The sequence below is a fragment of the Staurois parvus genome, unplaced genomic scaffold, assembly GCF_062004578.1.
Source record: "Staurois parvus isolate SC_StPar_1 unplaced genomic scaffold, SC_StPar_1.0 ptg000237l, whole genome shotgun sequence".
NCBI classification, from domain to species: Eukaryota; Metazoa; Chordata; class Amphibia; order Anura; family Ranidae; genus Staurois; species Staurois parvus.
The window spans coordinates 5,322,715-5,339,837 of record NW_028318033.1 but is presented as its reverse complement, the minus strand read 5'-3'; the positions used below and the strand labels follow the sequence as shown (position 1 = coordinate 5,339,837).

The window sequence follows — 17,123 nt, the reverse complement described above, 5'->3', positions numbered from 1 at the left end:
CATTGCACTCTTATGTTGTGATGTGATCTTTCTTTAATAAAAGACAGCTCAGACTTTGGCTGTGATGTGCTGCCAAATATTTACACTGCTCAAGGGGCTCTATCACAAGGGCAAAAAGTATTTTCTGATTTTTTAAAGACAAAAAACAGGGGTAAATGTGAATGTATTGCAAAAATCTACTATTTTTGTTTTTGCTCACATGCACCTTAAATGATGAATACTGCTTGCAAATTTCGGGTCAGTGACTCAGAATATATTTAAAGTGGTTGTAAACCCTTACATATCCAGTGAAGTGACTGACCTCATGTGATACACAGAGATGAAGCAAATCCTCCTACATAAGTTGTACCTGTTTATCTACAACGACAGTCTTTTCCCTACATACATTCAAAGTGCCGAATTTATACAGGATCTCTCAGCTCAGACATTAAATCAGTGAGGAGACTCTGAGAGTTGATTGGAGGGAAGAAACAGCCCCTTCACACAGCACACAGGAACAGAGCTGAGGCTGTCAATCATAGTCTGTGCCAACCCATCACCTGTTGTACCTGTTTATCTGCAGTCCTCTCTTCTCTACACCCTTTCTAAGTCCAGAATTCATAACGCTTTTCTGACAGTGCAGAAAAAAAGGGGCCGAGAGCTGAAAATATGCTCTGCAGAGCTCAGTGAGGACAGCTCTGAGAGCTGATTGGAGGAAAGGGACTACTTCCACACAGCTCATAGGAACAGAGCTGAGGCTGTCAATCTGCTGTAGCTCCCTCCCCGTCACAATTTTTCTCTTGGTGTCAGGAACACTTGTCAATGGTGATTCATGCTGATAGCAGAGGAACGAAGCAGCAGACGGAAATGACACTTAGCACTTTCAATCAAAATAAGTACACACTATAGAAGAATATGTTTTGTTCATATTTCATCTCTGGGGTTTACAACGACTTCAAGCCTGAGACAGCCAGACAACCTCCGTGTTCAGTAAAAGGTCAGTATTGATAACCTCCATACACTCATCAGAGCAGATTTCAATAAAAGTGAGCCTGAGAACCCTGTACTGTAAGTTACTTAAATTGTGAATCTCCCATATAATACATAGTTGCTCCCCAGGGATCCCCCCAACCCCTCCCCTAGCTTACCCTCCTCTCTACCCTAGTTACACAAAGATTATTCTTTCAAAGTCAATCTCTGCCACCACTATAATCGCCACCTCTGGCTGTTACCCCCAGCAACCCAGTTAGATCCCTTTAGCTGTCAAGAGCTATCTATACTCATCAAGTTTCTGGTTCGCAGTGCCTTACGTTTATTTACTAAAATGTACAGATGCCTTATAAACTGTTATGTTTTGGATGTATCTCTTCTGTACTTAATAAAAGCCCTTGAATGAGAAAAGTGAACCTGAAGTGGCAAAGAATATCTGATAAAATAGTTGCCCCATGTAGAAGGCACCTCCAAGCACCTGCATGTCAAGACCCTTTTATTATTCAGAAACCAAGATGTCCTAAATCCTCAAAAGTAATAACATGCAAATATTAACTACATTTCCTCATCATTAGTCTAACTCTTAGATTGTAAGCTCCAAAGGAGCAGGGCCCTCCTAACCCTCTTGTATTGAACTGTATTGTTGCCGTATTGTCTCCCATTATATTGTAAAGCGCTGAGATAACTGTTGGCGCTATATAAATCCTGTATAATAATAATAATAACCCCAGCCCTACCTTCCTAGGCTCATTACTGGTCATAGACGCCAATCCATAGACCAACACTGAGATTCCTCTGTAGGGCTCATTTGCATACATTTCCCATGGAAAACAACTACATTTGTACTCTAGTAGATAAAGCTGTAAAAAGACCAAAGTTTCTATTTTACTAACCTTAATTATACACCTATACAGAAACTCTGATTTAAGTCATTGACTGCATAGGTACCTGTCCCTGATTTGACTTCCAATAATATACAAAAAGTTCCAGCTTAGCCTGCCAAGGATAGGGCAAAGCATTTTGTAAGGAAAGGTAAGATCACTAAACAGTGTAGAAATGAAGAAACGAGTCAGAAGATCTACTTATCCCTCATCCTTAGCCCACTTGTAATAATTACTTGGTTCTTGGTTTCCAGGTGGCAAGAAGAGCCACAGGAGGGCGTGTCTTTGCTGTCTCCCGTCTTGTCAGTGGCACTGCATCCCCTTTCACATTAATGATGTCCGAGATGGTGACCTGGAGAAACACAATGCAGTCAAGACAAAGGATTCAGGGGTTTAAAAAGGGAAAACAAGAATTTTCCAATCAGTAAAAATACAAACAGTTGTTCTTTCAACACCTGGTGATTACTAGCCCCTGCCCCTCCCGCTGAACACAGCCAGGCAGTCGCCACTACTCACAAAAGCTATCTGACCCTCAGTGTCAGCTTAACAGTCTAATGACGATTGTATGCAGTGGAATAGAAGTGTTTATTGCATTGAACATAATTTAAATCATCGGTGTGCTGTACATTATTTATTTCAGGAACTTATATAGCGCTGTCAATTTACGCTTTACACATATATTGCACATTCACATCAGTCCCTAACCCTCAAGGGGCGTACAATCTAAAGTCCCTAACTCACATTCATACATACACATACTAGGGCCAATTTAGACAGGAGCCAATAAACCTACCAGCATGTCTTTGGAGTGTGGGAGGAAACCAGAGTACCCGGAGGAAACCCACGCACTCACAGGGAGAACATGCAAACTCCAGGCAGGTGGTGCCATGGTTGGGATTTGAACCAGCGACCCTAGTACTGCCAGGCGGAAGTGCTAACCATTTAGCCACTGTGCTGCCCATAACATTTCCTCTGATATGACTGTAGAAGCACTATATTGAAAGTATTGTTCACTGTTTGATATATTCACACTACTGGGGTTCATCACAGCACCACAGATGCATCCAGAATTACCTTTTTGTAGGCTGTGGGGTTTATTTACTAAAACTGAAGCAATCAGAATCTGGTGCAGCTGTGCATGGTAGCCAATCAGTTTCTTTTTTTTTTTTAATTTAAACTTTTATTTGGTTTTCATAGAAAAGGGACATCAATTCAGTTATAAAAATATTTCACATATACAGCTAATCTAACTTCAGCTTGTTCAGTTAAGCTTTGGCAAGCGGATTGGTTTCTTTGCAGAGCTTCACCAGATTTTGCCCCCTCCAGGTTTAGTAGATAACCCTTTGTGTCTCTGTATGGATTTTGTATTCATTTGCAGCTGAGTAGTATTCACCACAGTATACAGTTGGCTAGAATTAGGGACTTTTTAGGCATTTACACACAAAATATTATAAAAGTACAAATGTATCAATCAGGGGCGGACTGACAACTCATGGGGCCCCCCAGGCAATAGGGGATCATGGGGCTCCTGTGTCCTTGCCCAAACTCAAAAAAGCCTATGAGAAAGGTACCAGGGGCATCTCATGGGGCCCCCTACTGACCCCGGGCCCTCGGGCAGTGCCTGAGTTTCCAAATGGTCAGTCCGCCCCTGATATCAATACAATTTCATTAAAAACATCATATACAATCAACAGATGATCAACCACACAGGTGCATATGCACAGAGATCATGCTCACATCTACAGGAAACAACCACATGCAAGTAGATGAAACCTCAAAGCGTTTCAATTTTTCAGAAAATCTTCATCAGGGAAACATAGTGATCAGTAACTTGTACATAGAGGAATTTCTTTACAGTAACAGCTAAATGCCACAATGTTTCAAAGTTGAGCAAAGTTGAGGTTTGAGTGTTTAACCAGGGGAGCACAAGAGAGCGCTATAGGTCCCAACAGGACTGTCCACTAATTGGGATTCTAGAGGGTCCAACAAGCCCAATTTCCAACACAAAGGTATTTATGGATTTCAAATAGGCTTGTTCACACTGTTTTCATCCACCATCTATAGCACATGTATCAAACACAAGGCCTGCGGGCTGAATCCGGCCCACTAGGCCATTACATGTGGCCCTCACACCTCTCCTGCAGCTGCAGAACCTCCCTCTTCTCAGCCCCCACCTTGTCTCAGCAGTCATCAGCAGAGAGACGGACAGAACTCCACCTACAGATCCTGCGGTTCTCTGTGCAGCTGATACACCCCCTCATTTCCACCTCCCCTGGTCTCGGCATCCAACAGACTCCGGCAGACCCAACACTTTCTTCTTCCCAGCTCCACCCCCAGTTTTTTCCTGGCAGCCTCACAAAATAAGGGGGGTGCAATGTGATGTAAGGGAAGGTGGAGGACTCTTGACTAAACTTCTGATGGAGCTCTGGACATCTAGTCCTACAGATACAACTGACGTTTTGAGGACAACCATAATGCTGATACGCGACATTGTGAAATTGAGTTCGACACCCCTGATCTATAGCATTCCACAAACCAGCTGTGGGAACCTATAGTGTCCCCTTTTTCTCCTCTGGCTAAACACTCCCTTGGGACATTGCTCTCCTTTGACACATTATGGTATTCAGCTGTATCTTACTGTAAAGAAAGTCTTCTATTTACAATTCATGGACCATCAAGTCTCCCTGATGAAGATTTTCTGAAAAATTTAAACACTTCATCTACTCACATGTGATTGTTTCCTGTAGATGTGAGGATGGTCTTCTTATATATAAATATCTTTGTGGCTGATCAGCTGCAGATTTTATATGACATTTTTAATGAAATTGTATTAATAAAGTTGCACTTTTATGATATTTAGTGTGTAAGTGCCTAAAAAGTCCCTAATCCTGACCAATTGTATACTATTCTACATATGGGATGTGGCACCCAGAATGATCAGACTTATAGAATAACTGGTAATCACCACAATGAATGAATCACATGATAACAGCACTAACATTATAAAAAAGTACACAACCTAAATCACCATTACACACAGTTTACTGCAGGCTCCACAAAAGTTTTTTTGTAGTTTTCCTCTCTGTTCATAATTGGTGATCTTCATTCAGGCCATCCATATCACACTAGAGATTTTTGCCACTGGAAACAAATGACCAGTAAAAGGACTGCTATGAGTCCACTCATCTTTTCCTATTGCACCGCACACATGCTTGCCAGTATCAAGATGTCTTTTCCCTTACTAGTGATTGAGTTTTTTGCAGCACAGTGGCAAATGAAGGAGTGACTTCCACAATTTGACAACTGCATCTTACTAATTTGCCATAGCCCTTAAAGTGGTTGTAAACCCTTACCCAGCAAAGTGACTGGCCTCAGGTGATACACAGAGAAGAAACAAATCCTCCTACATAAGTTGTACATGTTTATCCACAGCATCTTTCCCCTCCAGCCATTCAAAGTGCAGAATCTATACAGGATCTCTCAGCTCAGAAGTTAAATCAGTGAGGGGACTCTGAGAGTTGACCCCCCCCCCCCTTCACACAGCACACAGGAACAGAGCTGAGGCTGTCAATCATAGTCTGCGCCAACCTGTCACCTTTTTTGTCTTGGTGTCAGGAAAATTTGTCAGAAGTGACTCATGCAGAAAAAACAGGAATGCGACAGCAGACAGAAATTACACTTAGTGCTCTGGATTCAGACAAGTACACACTATAGAGGAATATGCTTTGTTCATATTTCATTTCAGAAGTGTACAACCACTTTAACCTCCTCGGCGGTATGATTATTTCCGATTTTTTGTGCTGAAAGCGGTACCATTTTTTTGCATGGAAATATGTAGTTTTTTATTGTAGGCTGTAATTTTTAGGAATAACTCACTGAAATCTGTCCGAACAAGAGTTTAGTAAACATTCCGGATATGATAAAACTTGAAACACGAAATCATAAATTATAATTTAATAAATAATCATAAAAAATAATAATATAATAATAATATATTTAATTCAATAATATAAATCAAACCAAAAACACTGAAATTTGAAATACAGAGGCAAATTCGGACATCGCTGAGCAAAGTCGTAAAATCGTTTTCAGTGTCTGATGACGAATTTCCCCACAAATCATTATCACTCAATTCTGCAAGTGGTTCTGATTTACTATCGCTGTTCTCTAGCCGGTCTAAAACCACTTTTGACATAAAGGGACGCTTTTTGGACGCCATGGACTTTTATAAGTTTCCAGGCAGAAAGAACAGTCAAAATGCAGGCAGGGCACAGGACAAAGCAGTAGGGACAAAATATATGTGAAATGCATTGAAACAGCAATGTTTTACTATATAATAATCATTTTTTAAAAAATGACATTTTTTAAAAATTTGCCGCCCGGACGTCCCGACGTCACAGGGACCGGAACACGGAAGCCGGAAGCCGGATGCCGGCATCGGCCGGAGGAGATGGCCGGGGACGCTGCAGGGGACACATCGCGGGAGCAAAGGACAAGGTAAGCTCTGCAGGGACTCCCTGAGCAACGCCGCATGGTAAGCCCGAGTGTAGCTCGGGGTTACCGCTCTTGGTACTGAAATTTTACCCCGAGCTACACTCGGGAATACCGCCAAGGAGGTTAAAGTGCTAAAATTCTAAGCTGTTAGAAACCCAACTGAAACCCAACTTTAGAATCATTGTTGTGATCTTTGAGGATCTTGGAGAATGAACACCTTCACATTAAGAGCACCTTCAATGGTCAGGGAAGGTTTGTTTTAAAGTTGTTTACGGTTTGTTAAAAATATGTATGTAGCCAGGACTATAGTTGCTGCAGACTTTTAATTTCCCTCCTTTCGTTACTGTTTTCTTCTTCTGTGGAATTGATAGAGTTCAGTAGAACATTTGTTTTGGTACAAATGCAGCAGCCATCTTAACGAAGACCAATAGTTGAACATTCAATAACACAGGAATGTGGTGGCTATCTATGGGCTATGTGGGGCAACCATTTTGGAAGTAAAAAGAGAAGAGGAGGAGTTTGATGGGGGTAGAGGAGCAGGTGCAGGAGCGTGGGGGGATTGAGTAGTCCATCTGCAAGGTACGCCACCCCTGGAAATAATCCCTGCGTGAATTTAAAATTCCGCTGCAGGAGACAGTAGCCTTGTGTGCCCAGGACCCTGTTGTGAATGGCTGTCACCCAAGGACACTTCCAGGAAGCCAAAGGCCAAGCTCCTGTTTGGAACTTTGACTTGGAAATTAACATTATGTGTGACTGGACTGCCTGAGACAACCTCCCCTTCCCCTGACGATGGCCAAAGTTATACCGAGCTGAGTCTGTGTGAACACATAGAATGAGCATGGGATTGGTTAAAGCTCAAACTTTAGCAAGCTGACTTTCTTCTCTGTAGAGACTGTGATATTTTTTAAAGGGCCCCACTGCTGCTGGCCAACATGTCTATCTCACACACTGGCCAGTGAGGAAGGGACTGTTTAGCCGCTATATTTATCTTTTTTTTTCCTCATGGTACTAAGTATAGGCTACCCATACAGCTGCATATTGCTAGAATAGAGCATTGCTAGTGCTTAGTGATTATTCCCTCCATTCAAAATATAGTGGGGGTTATTTACTACTGCATGATGCAAAATCTGGCGAAGCTCTGCATAGAAACCAATCAGCTTCCAGGTTTTATTTTCAAATCATAATTGAACAAACTGAAGTTAGAAGCTGACATTCTACAATGCACAGCTGCACCAAATTCTGAGTACTCCAGTTTTAGTAAATCTCCCCCATTTTTTTGTTGCTTGTGTACTCTGACATTATTACTGTCTTTTCTTAGAATGATGCATTGACTACATGACTTTAGGTGTTTATAGTTAACTGTCCAAATAGATAATACAGAGTGCAGATGACATCCTATTCAATTATACTATACATATTTGACCGAATCATGGATCCACCTATTATGGAATATGGACAATTTGGCAACTTCTTTACCATTGCTGGGTGAATCACTTGAGATGGGTTCAGTGGCAAATGTCTTCAATAAAGTATTTCTTGAATAATTTCTCCTGCACAAATTCCCACCCCATTATTGTATGTTATTGTGCTGCTTTACAAATTCTTTAGCTACAACTGAACATGCCTCAGTCATGTCAGGGATACACTGACTGCTCTCTGTTTCCACATCCCACCCATATTATGCAATAATGTCATACAGATGAATTTAAAACATATATCCCACTTGTCAACATATATCCTCACTTTGTTTTTATAAATCAGCAGACATTACAACTTGTCATTCTTATATTCCAAGCTTTCCAGAGGACATGAATCTGGCTTTTGAGCAATCTTCATGTGTATGTCCAACTTGAGGTCATAAAGTCTCATACCTGTGCAGCAGATTTTAGTACTTGTTTAGCTTCTTCATCTGTCATTTCCTCTTCCAGTGCTGGTGTGGTAGGGTTCTCTTGAGTCCAGATAGATATTTGTTGAACTGTCTCTTCCTCATCCTCATCTGTGAAAGAAAATTCTATAGACAGCTTGCTATCAGTTAATGTGACATCTGGGCCTGGATTGAGGAGTCTCTGCTGCAAAGAAAAGATCAATCTATTAATTATATAATTTTCAGGCTGTAGGAGCTCTATGGTGATTTCAAACATACCCAGGGCTTTATTTTAAAGACCAGGTTGGAAATTCTGTAGAGGACATTATTTGTTTTTTTTAGCTCTATGTAATTACATAGTTACAGTTAGTCTAGTTGAAAAAAGACACATGTCTCCCAGGGGCCGTGAATACATTTTTACTCAAACCCGCACCATAGCTTCTGTAGAATCGATCACATCTTTATGCATTTACGTTCCCTGGTTGATGCTATCACCATACCCGCCTCTCCGCGGTCACATCATGATCCCATCATTTTCTCTCTTATACTTTCGGGCCTCATCCATCCATCTTTTCAGTGGAGGCTCAACAAATCCCTCCTTAACCCCTAAGGATTCTTGTTCCGAGATTCAGTCTCGCATCAAATACCTTTTTATTGATAATGTTGGCTTGTCTCCTCAGCAGTCACTCTGTGGGAGGCCCATAAAGCTACCCTCCGGAGCCACTTGATTCAGCTAACTTATGAGAGGAAGCAAGAAAGAATGCAATGACTCGCAGAGCAATCCCGACAACTAGCCTCAGCGGATGAAGTATGGAAATCCCACAATATGACCTCCAACTGGGAAAAGCTCCTTAGCGGTGGAGCTAGAATTTTTGCCCACTGAACAAGCTGAAAAAGCCCACAGATGGGCCAAGCACAAATTCTATACCTGTGCCAACAAACCACGGACAATGCTGGCCAGGAAACTAAATGCAACAAGACATGCTCACACTTTGATTCGCCTGTGTACAGCTAAGGGTGATTTAAATTTCTTACCCTATTAAGATTTCTTCCTCCTTTGCTAACTTTCTATCCTCATTATATGACAAACTGGCCTCCTTCTTGGTTGACCTTGCAGACCAATTTTTCCAAAGCCTTCGCCTACCCTCTCTCACCAAGACTGCCCAGGAGGCTCTAAACGCTAAAATCTCTGATCTAGAGGTGGCCTGGGCCATTAAATCCATTCGTGCTTCAAAGGCCCCCAGTCCCCGATGGCTTCTTGGGCCTTTATTATCAGAAATTTTCATTCATTTTAACTCCACACCTGACCTCATATTTTAATGCCTTAAAGCGTGGCTCCCTGCCCTCCTTGGACTCTTTGCGGACACATGTTACTATGATCCCCAAAATCTTCTGAGAATGCGTTTGATCCCCAAGCTTTCAGGCCACTCTCTTTATTGAATGTTAAGATCCTGAGGAAATTTTAAAGTTTCCGTATCAATAGGTACCTGAGCTCTCTGCTTCACAGAGACCAGGTAGGTCTTGTGCCTGATCGTCAAGCAAACGACAATATCAGGAAAGTGATCTACTTGATCCATATACTGAACCAATGCAAGATACCAAGCTTCCTTCTAAGGAACATTTATAAAGCCTTTGACTCTCTCTCTTGGGATTACTTATGTTACATCCTGGAGAAATGGGGCTTTGGGGACTCAATCTTAGCATGTATCACGGCCCTCTACTCTTCCCCCACAGCCCAGGTCAAATATGCTGGCCACCTTTCAGCCCCGTTCCCTATACACCGAGGCACGAGGCAGGGATGCCCTCTGTCCCCGGTCTTATTCATTTTAGCACTCAAGCCTCTAGCCATAGCACTTAGGGAGAGCCCTAATATCTCTGGGGTCAGCTATGCAGGCATGCATTTCAAGGTGAACCTATTTAGGGATGATGCGCTCTTGACTCTAACTAACCCTCTCACTACCCTCCCTAATCTACAACTCCTCCTCCCACATTTTTCTTAATTGTCGGGTCTGCGTATCAGTCCTCAGGAAACAACTGCGCTGAATATCTCCCTGACTTACCCCTACAGTGATGCACCTCCAGACATAATTTCCATATCTTTGGGCTACTTCCTCCCTGGTTTGTCTTGGGGTCAAGTTGACCCCTTCCTATTTTACTCTTTTTGCGACCAACTGCTACCCACTTCTGAAAACTATTACCACTCTTATGCAATCTTGGCAGTTCCCTTCCTTATCGTGGATGGACGTATACATGCGGTCAAAATTACCTCTCTACCTAAAGTCTTATACTACTTTAGAACCCTTCCAGTCCAATTTACCTCCTTTCACCTGCGCCTTATGCAGAGGAGAAATTCTGAAACTCTATACCTTGTTTGTTATTTTTATGCAGAGGAGAATCCTCTCCTTCATTTGGGCATACAAGAGTCCCAGAGTCTCACGCTGCACCCTATACGCCCACAGATTGCGTGGAGGGTTAGGGGTTCCTAATATCCTTAAATATTACATGACAGCGCAAAGTTCTTAGCTCACCTTTCTTCATGCCACAACTGACATCCATGTTTGAGTTCTCCTGGAGCTACCTAATTGTGCTTCGATCCCCATGACTGCTCTTCTCTGGCTCCCTCATAGGCTTCGCTCTTCGCCACTTATTCCCCTTATGCTCCACAGCTTGTGATGTTGGGACTCGGTCCATTACTCAGGCAATCTTATGTACCCCTTCCTGCCCCTTCTTCTTCTATTCAATAACCCCCTTTTCCCTCCAGGTTTAGAACACCCAAGGGTGTTCTCATGGTGGTTATCCCATGGCTTTACGCAGGTCCGAAAATTTCTCACTTTATGTACTTTCCCTTCCTGGCCCTCTATTCAGGAGGACCATGAGGCCCCACCTACAAACGGTTTTCGACACCTACAGCTTTGCCATTGGATGACTTCCCTGAGATGCAATTCCACATTCCCTTTTCAATCTACGACTTTTGAACACATCTGTCGCCACTCCCTGGGCACTTCAAGCACTATCTCATTGATCTACTCATCCCTGAATGCTATAGACCGTCCCTCTTCCACATTTTATAAGCTAAGTTGGGAATGGGATTTAGAGACTTCTATCGATCCTGAGGAGTGGAGCAAGGTCTGGTTGTTCATAGCTAAATGTTCTTTCAACACGACTACGTTGGAAGTGGCTTATAAAAGTCCTTCTGAGGTGGTATTAGGTTCCAGCACACATTACAGGTTTAAACCCTTCTTACAGTAATAGATGCTTCAGAGGATGCGGCCAACATGGGGATGTGGTCCATACCTGGTGGTCCTGTCCACGCCTAACAAGATTTTGGTCTCGGGTCTTCTGGCTCCTACATACGTTATTCCATGTACCTGTTCGAAAAGATGCTAAGCAAGCACTACTGCACTGTCAAATCCCTGGCTTATTTTCATATCAACAAAAATGTGCTACCTATTTGTTTATCGCCACAAAGCGTGACATAGCCAGGGCTTGGAAGGCACCCTTCATATCGCTTGCAGCGGTGAAAGGCTACCTGACCACCCTGATGATAAATGAAAAGGTGTCCAGCATCTTGCATTCCTGAAAGTTTGGACTCCCTGGTGGTTGTATGCCTTGCCTACCTTGCACCCATCTAGACTTGGTGGCCTTTATTTGCTGACGCCATCGCTCAAGCCTGCAGTAACCCCCCTCCTCCCCTCGCCTTCTCCCCACTAAAATCTTTTTCCTTCTCTCCTTCTTCTCTATCCCCCCTATGGACTGGCACGCCGTTTCACTACCCTCCCCCTTCTCATCCTTTACTTTTCCTATTATTTTTTGGTATACCCCTGGACCCTAGGGCACGAGGAACATGTGTAGTCTGACAACTTTGTTCGTGCAGTCGTCCTTTAGTGAATTTAAAGTAAAACAATTGTTGCACGTCATCTCGCTTGCTTACCTCAATTTTTATTGTATTCTCCCTGCATGGGTGATCTACTGTAAGTTCTTTGCAGAAAAAAACATTATTGAACCAGAAAAAACTCCATCTAGTTCAACCAATAAAAAGAAGGACTTATTTTTTAAATTTATACAATCCTATATACACAATCCTATACCCACAGTTGATCCAGAGGAAGGCAAACAAACAAATGCCAGAAAATCCAATATGCACGCCACACTTATCAGATATTTATTTGTAACAAATTTTGAAAACCATTTATCATTTTCCTTCCACTTTACAGTTATGTGCCACTTTGTGTTGGTCTATCACATAAAATCCCAATAAAATACATTTACATTTTTGGTTGTAACATGACAAAATGTGGAAAAGTTCAAGGGGTATGAATACTTTTTCAAGGCACTGTATACATGTTGATCATATCCCCCCTTAATCTCCTCTTCTCAAGAGAGAATAAATTCAGATCCTCTAATCTTTCCTCATAGCGGAGCTCCTCCATGCCTCTTATCAGTTTGGTTGCTCTTCTCTGTACTTTCTCCAGTTCCCCGACATTCTTTTTGTGAATTGGTGCCCAAAACTGAACTGCATAATCCAGATGAGGTCTTACTAATGATTTGTACAGGTGGTAAAATGATGCCTCTGTCTCTGAAGTCTACACCTCTTTTAATACAAGGAAAGATTTTTCTTGCTTTGAAAACACAGCTTGGCATTGCATGCCATTATTAAGCTTATGATCTACAATAGGGGTCTTGAATTAAAATTTACGGAGGTCCGGTCAGCTTAATTTCCTTCCAGCAGAGGTCTGAATCTTGTTAGCGATATAACACATCACAGTCCCCTGGTACATTACGATCTTTAGCGTACCTTTCACACTGTAACCCCTCTATATCACAGTCCCTTCTTTAAAGAAGTCCCACAGTGTCCTCTTTTCCCTTCACATCACTGCCCCCCTTTACATCACAGCGCCCCTTAACAAAACACAGCGTCTCCTAACACAACACAGCACCCCTTAACACAACACAGCGCCCCTTAACATGTCTCTTTGCTGGACAGGGATGTCTCTTTGCTGGATTGGGATGTCCCTTCTTGGGCTGGGCTGTCTCTTTGCTGGATTGGGATGTCTCTTTGCTGGACCCAACTGGGCAAAGAGACAGCCCAGTCCAGCAAAGAGACATTGCCGTCCAGCAAAGAGACAGCCCATCCAGCAGAGACAGTCCATCCAGCAAAGAGATAGCCCATCCAGCAAAGAGACAGCTGCCCAGCAAAGAGACAGTCCGTCCAACAAAGAGACAGCCCGCCAGCAAAGAGACAGCTCGCCCAGCAAAGAGACAGCCCATCCAGAAAAGAGACAGATCATCCAGCAAAGAGACAGCCCCTCCAGCAAAGAGACAGCCCATCCAACAGAGACAGCTTGTCCAACAAAGAGACAGTTCGTCCAGCAAAGAGACAGCCCATCCAGCAAAGAGACAGCCTGTCCAGCAGAGACAGCTTGTCCAGCAAAGAGACAGTTTGTCCAGCAAAGAAACAGCCCCTCCAACAAAGAAACAGTCCCTCCAGCAAAGAGACAGCCCAATCCAGCAAAAAGCATCCTGTTCAACAAAGAGACAGCCCATCCAGCAAAGAGACAGCCTGTCCAGCATTGACAGCCCCATCCACGGCAGCTACAGAGCTGTCACAGTGTGAGGGCAGGTGAAGAAGAGAGGCCGCCGTTGTCCCTTTAATGCAATGGCCGGCCAAGGAGTTGTCCCTGTGTCAGCGGCGCTTCCTTCTTGTCATCTGGAGCTGTCACTGCTGCTCCTCCTGTCAACCCTGCTTTAGGCATAACTGCACAGCGGGAGGTGAGCAGCAGGCGCGGTCTGTATTAGTCATGTCCAGACAGCGGTCGCCACTTACCTCTTGCTATGCGGCCTGGTCATCTTAAGCCCGGTGGCCCAGTGTGCCCTATGGCCAGTTGGGCCCTGGGCCCGAGGGAGGGCACTCGGCAGGGGTGTGGCTGCAGTCCGGATGGGACTGTCCCTCAGTCCAGTTCCAGACTGTGGTCCAGTATTTAGTGACCACTGATCTACAAGAACACCCAAATCCTTCTCCACCATTGACTCACCCAGTTGTACTCCCCCTGGTCTGTATGATGCATGCATATTCATAACGTCCAAGTACATAACTTTACATTTATCAACATTAAACCTCACTTGCCACATAGTTGCTCAATTAAACATCATTGCGGTTGGCTTGTAAATTGGGGACATCCTGTAAGGACGTTATTCCACTGCAAAGCTTGGTGTCATCTGCAAACACTGAAATGGTACTTTTAATCCTAGACATTTCTAAATATATTAAAAGTAAGGGTCCCAACACTGAACCTTGGGGTACACCACTAACAACCTTAGGCCATTCAGAGTATGAATCATTAACCACTACTCTCTGAATACGGTATTTTAGGCCAGTTTTCCATCTATTTACAATCTGTTTTTCCAAGCCTGTAGACATTACCTTACACAGGAGCTGTGTGTGGGGAACTGTGTCAAAAGCTTTTGCAAAATCCAGGTATACCATGTCCACACCCACTCCTTTGTCTAAGCTTTTGCTTCCCTCCTCATAAAAAGAAATCAGATTTGTTTGACAACTTCTGTCTTTCATGAATCCATGTTGTCTGCTGCTTAAAATATTTTTTTCCAGCAAGAACTCATGTATAGTAAAAATGAAACCTTTTTAGTGTCAGTGAAAAAATTCCAAAAACTCCAAAAATTCAAAAATTATTCATCCAAGTTCTGATTCATAATCACTGTGTACCTCCAAGAATGCTGTGTACCTCCAAAGGAAAAAACAGTTGCCCACCCCTGACCTAGGCCATGCTGTCACACTGAAATTAAATTTATTTCTAGAGTCGCTAAAGGCATTTTTTTTTGTCTTGTACAGAACGGACAGGGATTATAGCTCATCAGGTTTTATTGCTGTCTGTAGACCCATTAGAGAGATTCACCCTATTTGTCCTGGTTACAATTATCATCAAAAGTGAAATCAAAAGAAAATCCCACATTTTGGGTTGACATAGAACAGTAATAAAGGGGAAATCTTCCAATAGGGGTACTAGTTCTGGTGACACCGGGGACACCCCGGGTTTTCCTCACTTTGGAGGGCTTTCCTCTCACTTCTTGGTTTGGTTATGGAAGAAGAAATGAAGTGAAATCTCCCCAATGGGACACAGAAACCTGCCAGGGGTTATGACCCTCCCTTTATTGTATCCAAAATTAAAAATTAAAAATTGTTTTGCCTTTAGTGAAACTTTAAGTAGGATAACCCAAGAAGGTTCCATCTTTAATTCTACTGAAGACCTCACTTACACTGAAATTTGTATCTTCATAGGGATTAGCATTTTTCATATATTTAAAAATGATATGCATGGAGACATGCATGGAGACATTCCCTAATTTTAAAGTATATCTAAATCTGAAACTTTTTCTTTAATGTACGATAAACTAGGATGTGGTTAAACGTCATCGGGTTTTTTTTGTGTTCCAGAAACAAAACAGAAAGTGGGAGGAAATCTCTTAAGGCATTCCCATTGGAGGAGTTCCTTCAACTTCTTTTTCTGGTGACAACTCTGAAATTTTTTTATTTCAATATATTTTTATTGAAGATTTTCAATAACAAAGTAACATAATAATGACGTTCAGTTCAGTAAAAATTGCAGTCATACAATACAGTATTGTAACGGGTTTACCCCACCATTTGGCTGGGGTCAAACTTAGGAGTAAGGCAATAGCATCAGAGGTAGACTTGGATATATACTGAACCTTGGTGAGGTGTAGGAAATGGTAAAGGGGGGTTAAACAGGGGGGATAAGGAAGAGGGTAGGGAGAGGAGGGGGAAATTGTAATGGGGTGGAGAGAGGAGTACCAGTCTAAAATGGGTGGGTAGTTCAATTGTTTGTACGAAATCAGGCTTGTACTGAGCAATTAGGATGTTGTAACCAGCTAGTACATTGAGAATTAAATTTGGATTGGGTGGAGTTGTTGAAGGCCGATCTTTTTTCCATTTCACACTGGAAATTAAGATCTGTAATTAGTGATTTGAGAGAAGGGGCAGTAGTGGTGTTCCATAATCTGGTTAGAGTGATTTTTGCTGCGAAAAGTATGTGGACAATGATGGTACGAGAGGTATAGGGGAATTTTTGAATCCCCATGTGTAAAAGTGCGAGTGAAGGGTTTGGGGTTATCACTGTTTGGGTTATTTCAGAGATTAGTTGGAAGACACTTTTACAAAAGGATTAATTGATTTGCATGACCATAATATGTGTAGTGTTGAGCCTATGTCTCCGCATTGTCGCCAGCAAGAGGAGGAGTGTTTTGGGTAATACATAGCTAGTTTGACCGGGGTTAGGTACGATTGATGGAGGATTTTTAAATATGCTTCCCAATGCGAGCTGATGATTTGTAAGTGGTATTAAATGTTGTGCTCCATGTGTGTGTTGTAATTGTTTATGAAAGCATTTTTTCCCAGTTGGATAGAGATGTAGATTTTAGAGCAAATTGCAGGTTCGTTATGTATTTGTAGAAAGTGGAGATGCATTTTCCTGGGTATTGTGGCTTGGTAAAGAAAAGGTAGGCAGTATTATGGATTTTTGTGGTGTGAGGTACCGTATTTTTCGCTCCATAAGACGCACTTTTTTTCCCCCAAAAAAGGGGGGAAAATGTCAGTGCGTCTTATGGAGCGAATATAGAGCAGCCGGTCCGGTATTTCCACCGCCGTCGTGTCAGAATACCGGGCCGGCCGCTCAGCTCTGCAGTGGGACCTTACCTGTTCCTCTATCCAGCGGCGCGCTGTCTTCCCGGCTTCTGTAGTGTGCGTGATAGCCGGGTCCCAAGTGCGCATGCGGAAGAAGCAGTGCTCTTTGTGAATGGTAAGGCGGTACCTGGGACACATGACAGATCCCAGAAGCCGCCGGACCAATCACAAAGCGCAGCGCTTCTCGCGCATGCGCACT

General features: G+C 42.9%; 1 protein-coding gene across 1 annotated transcript in view; it reads right to left on the bottom strand.

Annotated features, from left to right (window-relative positions):
- The window catches only part of TTC6 (tetratricopeptide repeat domain 6), a 247,165-nt gene that overhangs the window by 211,963 nt on the left and 18,079 nt on the right, over nt 1–17,123 (bottom strand). The window contains exons 3-4 of the mRNA XM_089680254.1: nt 8,216–8,413; nt 2,087–2,202 (exon numbers count right to left, since the gene is read on the bottom strand). Coding sequence (XP_089536380.1) covers nt 2,087–2,202; nt 8,216–8,413 — 314 coding nt within the window. The remainder of the gene's footprint in view (nt 1–2,086; nt 2,203–8,215; nt 8,414–17,123) is intronic.